Source organism: Dermacentor albipictus, unplaced genomic scaffold (assembly GCF_038994185.2).
Source record: "Dermacentor albipictus isolate Rhodes 1998 colony unplaced genomic scaffold, USDA_Dalb.pri_finalv2 scaffold_30, whole genome shotgun sequence".
Classification (NCBI taxonomy): Eukaryota; Metazoa; Arthropoda; class Arachnida; order Ixodida; family Ixodidae; genus Dermacentor; species Dermacentor albipictus.
The window spans coordinates 3,286,699-3,291,041 of NW_027225584.1; the positions used below are offsets into that span (position 1 = coordinate 3,286,699).

At 49.0% G+C, this 4,343-nt stretch overlaps 1 protein-coding gene across 1 annotated transcript; it reads left to right on the forward strand.

Annotated features, from left to right (window-relative positions):
- The first annotated feature begins 1,976 nt into the window (after positions 1 to 1,976).
- On the forward strand, positions 1,977 to 2,504 carry LOC135918093 (E3 ubiquitin-protein ligase MARCHF2-like). The gene has a single exon (XM_070529795.1). The coding sequence runs from the start codon at positions 1,977 to 1,979 to the stop codon at positions 2,502 to 2,504; it is 528 nt and encodes a 175-aa protein (XP_070385896.1).
- Positions 2,505 to 4,343: the final 1,839 nt, after the last annotated feature.

Genomic DNA, 4,343 nt, shown 5'->3' on the forward strand with positions numbered 1-4,343 from the left:
ACACTTAAATGCTGTGCGAAGCTGCATGGGAACCGGTGAAGTATAGAATCCGTGCTTTGTTGTGAAGAATCTGGGGTTCGACTGCACGAAGGCGGCTGTTTTCATTTCCTGAGTTATACCACGGAATCCTTTAATGCAAGTAGGATATCTTCCACGGACACTCTTGGCCTGATTTGCATCACTTGCTGAACGCAAGAGCAGTGAAGATGTTTCTTATTTTAAATATTAATGCTTACTTGTTTAAATCACTCGCACTATGCATCCAACATACCTAATATATGCAATGTTAGGGATTACGCCATAATAACAAAAAGCGCTAACAATAGCGACGGTAAAATTATCAACCAACGCGATAAATATTTTAATGCGCTGGTCATAGCCTGTTCGTCTGGGGGGACATGACTGCGGGAAGCTGGTGAAATAGTTCCTGCAAAACGAGGCGGCTAATATAAGCCTTCTCGAAAGCATATGGCTGGAGAAAGAGACTGTAATGCCGGTAACAGTACGAAAGAAAAAGCATGTCGTAACGTTTTTCTGGCGTCTTACTGACAAATTGCCTTTTTACGTTGTTGATTTGGTCTGTTTTACAGTAGCCTCGCCAGGTATGTAGTACGTCACGAGGCCTGATCTGATCACCTTGCAGAGGTAAAATGTCACTGGAGACAAGGCATAAGGTCAAGCATGTACACCCGTGAGCAAAATTGTACGGACCACAGGGTCACCGAAAAAAACTGAAATTATTCGTAATTAACACGTATAAACGGACACTGACGAGTGCACTAGAAAGTTCAAAGTTCGTAATGCCAAGTTTGGGCTGCAACTTCACCTTCAAGTTGCATTCACAGACAGAGGGGAAAATTAGCTTTATCGCGCAATCCCTAGTCCCTATACTTTTGCTTACGGGTGTGTGTAGTACAATCGCCTTCCAAATGTTATTGATGAGTAAATATACCGCAGTACCTTTAGACGTTTACACTTCTCGACAACGGATATTAATGTCAGAAAGCGAAAGTGACGAGCTGCTATCCTCAAGCCTCACGCCCTGTCTTTGCACCCGCAGTTTTGAGAGCAAAACTACTAACCAAGCACATGCGCTTGTGCGCACACTCACGTTCCTTTTTCGCAGACGATAAACGCTGTAGCGGCTGTAGTTCACAGCCTCGTGGGTTTCATTCATAGACGGTAGCGCTAGGTAACCCTCCAATGATTTGTAGATTAAAGAAAATGTTTTGAGTGGACTGATATACACCGCAAGTGATAACGGTATAAGCGAACAGCCAAAGGAGAGGTGAAGGTTGGTTTATATCAGCGTTGGCTCACTTTAGGTTTTCCGAGAGGAGGCGCTGCCCGAATTTTCGCGTCGGTGCTCGCGCGATCAGTGCGATCCCCTACATATAAATTCAGTGACTTGGTTGCACGAGCAGAAGGACGGCCTCATGCCTAACAACCGATACGAGGCTCTTACCGAAGACGCGCCGGCACAATCACGAGCTGCCCACTGTCCGCGACTGCGTGAACTTGCTGTCCGAATACCGCGCAGCCGTGCGTGTCGAAGAAGGAGCTCTCGCGAGGGCGACAGCAAGGCTCCCATACTCGACGAAGAGCAGAAGTGCCACTTTTCTTCGTCCTCGTCCTCACCTTCACCGTCTCCAGAGCCCCGCGGTACCAGCCGGGAGCTGTCCTCTGACATCGAGACTTCGCCATCATGCACGCCCAGGGGTTACCTTGTGTTCGTTGATTCGAACCCCGAACGGGAATAAAACAGCGAGAAGACGATTATCGTGCCACCTACTGACGTTCTTCTGGCCTGTTCTCCAACCTCGATCCTAAGTAGCGACCCGAAGTGGAATGGCAGTCCTCCGCACACACCTGCCGGCTGTCTGAACGTAACCGCGAGTAGCGGACCCATCTGCCGCATTTGCCACGAGGGAGACCAACAAAACTCGCTTATGTCGCTATGCAGGTGCTCGGGCACCATGGGCCTCATGCACGTCAACTGCCTAGAGCGCTGGCTTAACGCCCGGAACGTAGACCACTGCGAACTTTGCAACCACCGCTTTCCAACCGCGGGCCAAGGCACTTGCGTGCGCCAGTTCTTTCACTGGGCGCTACACGGCGATTCGCAGCGGGTGGTGCTGGGGGACTTGTTTTTCTTCGCGCTCCTGACGCCGGTGGCCGTGCTTAGCTGCTTCTTCTGCACCCACAGTGCCTCTAAGCAAGTGCTCGACGGTCGTATCATTGAGGCGGCCAGCCTGGTCACTCTCGCCTGCCTCTTCGTCACGGCCTACGTGGCCTGGTCGTTTTTTACGGTTCGCTTTCACTACCGAGCTTTCCGGGCATGGCAGGCAAGGCACCCGATGCGCAGGATCCTGGCACCGCCTTTAGCCAGGGGAGCAGGTGCAGGCGGACATGGCAGCGCTACGGGCAATCAATCTGGGGGCGTGTGGGAGCTGGAGGACGTCGTCGCTGGAAGCGTCGAGACCGGGCGCACGTCCACGGCATAGGGTCAAGGCGGCGGCCTGCGAGCGGCTTTGCAACCTTCGCCTCATGTTTTGCCGGAAGACCTCCCTTCTGCGCTACAGCAGCCATCCTACGCACTCGGCCCATCCGCAGGTTTCGCGTGTTGGTAGATGTTTGTTGTAGTTCCGGTAAATGTTATTTTTTTCGTATTCTGGTCTAAGCAATATGAAGCGTTAAGTATTCTGTTTAAGTTAAACACTTTTGTTGGACTGTGAGCGCTGTGCTGGTTCGCCAGTTTTAACTTTTTACTCTATACTGTACTGCAAATAAAGAGCTTGCTCGCATTTTAAGAGCTAGTCTTCATATCAACTCGTTTTGTCTTTTTCAGTACTATAAATAATTTCCGGTCTGCAGCATGAGCGCATGCCATGGTGGCGTGGTTTCTTTCACGTTGCGCTACTAAGCCCGAGAGCTCAGGATTGCATCCCGGCCGCGATGGCCCCATTTTGATTGGGACGAAATTAAAAAAAACGTGCGTGTACCGCGCACGTTAAAGGATCTAATGTGGTCAAAATGACTCCGGACACCGCCACTGGCGTGCCTTATAATAATATGGTTTTGACACACGGAACCACAGAATTTATTTTAGAGCATTTAGAGCTTTACGTATCTTAAACCTTATTTGCAACATTTCGGAGTATCCGAGGTGTTACAGGTTTTTGCTAGTGCATACCGAATAAGAAAGCTACCCGCCGTGGTTGCTCAGTGGCTATGGTGTTGGGCTGCTGAGCATGAGGTCGCGGGATCGTATCCCGGCCACGGCGGCCGCATTTCGATGGAGGCGAAGTGCGAAAACACCCGTGTACTTAGATTTAGGGGCACGTTAAAGAACCACAGGTGGTCAAAATTTCCGGAGTCCTCCACTACGGCGTGCCTCATAAAGTGGTTTTGGCACGTAAAACCCATATAATTTAATTTTAAATAAGAAAGCTTTATAGTATTTTCACGTGACAATATGGGCGCAATATTCACCGCGCTCACAGGGCGGCCACGTTGACATCGGTGGCTATGTCACGCGTACTTTGTTTTACTTTCGGACGGTGACCGTCTTTCGCTGCGTTATCGCTGTTGTCGTTTTGTTGCTCGGCGCTTGTCGTGAACTTTCTTGTTTACGCAGCTTCTGGACACTCTAGTGACGCAAGACTGCTGCCACGATGACGTAATGCCCACCATATATCTTTGTGGTGTCGTCCCTGCCTTCTGGGATTGCTACGTGGTTCCAGTGGCATGATAGAAAAAGGGGATGCGGGTCAAACGATGCAAATTGTAGTACAATACTGAGGCTCGTAATAGAAAAATGCAGCTGAGCTTGCAAACACGAATGCGCGCCCTTGGTCGAATATAATCTTAAATGATGACCTACTCCACGCTTTATTGAAGATTTGTTTGCTCGTGAAAGTATCTACAAGAATCTTCACATGGCAGCTGAGAACGGTCATATCGCGTGATAAACGCCTAAACCCCACAAATAAATGACGCTTGCAATGGACCTTGTAGCGCGAGCGGAAACTGTTTCTGCCAGCGAAGCTTCAAACGTTTCTTTTATGCAAACTCCTGAGAATTGAGTGATCTTTCTGAAGGCTCGAGAATTAATGCGGACATTTAGGGGCTCGTTATGATTTAAAAACTCTGGGTGTATGGCTGCTAAGAGTTTTCATGTACCCATTCAATGTCTTTTCTTCATATATTTTACCCTTTCTTTTCCCTCCAGTAGAGTCCGAATAGGTCAGAAACTAGTTCATCCTTGTGCAAACTTGTTAGAAAATAGCACACGAAACTGTAATAGTTGCAATTTATCATGCTGGCCATTGAATGCACACGAC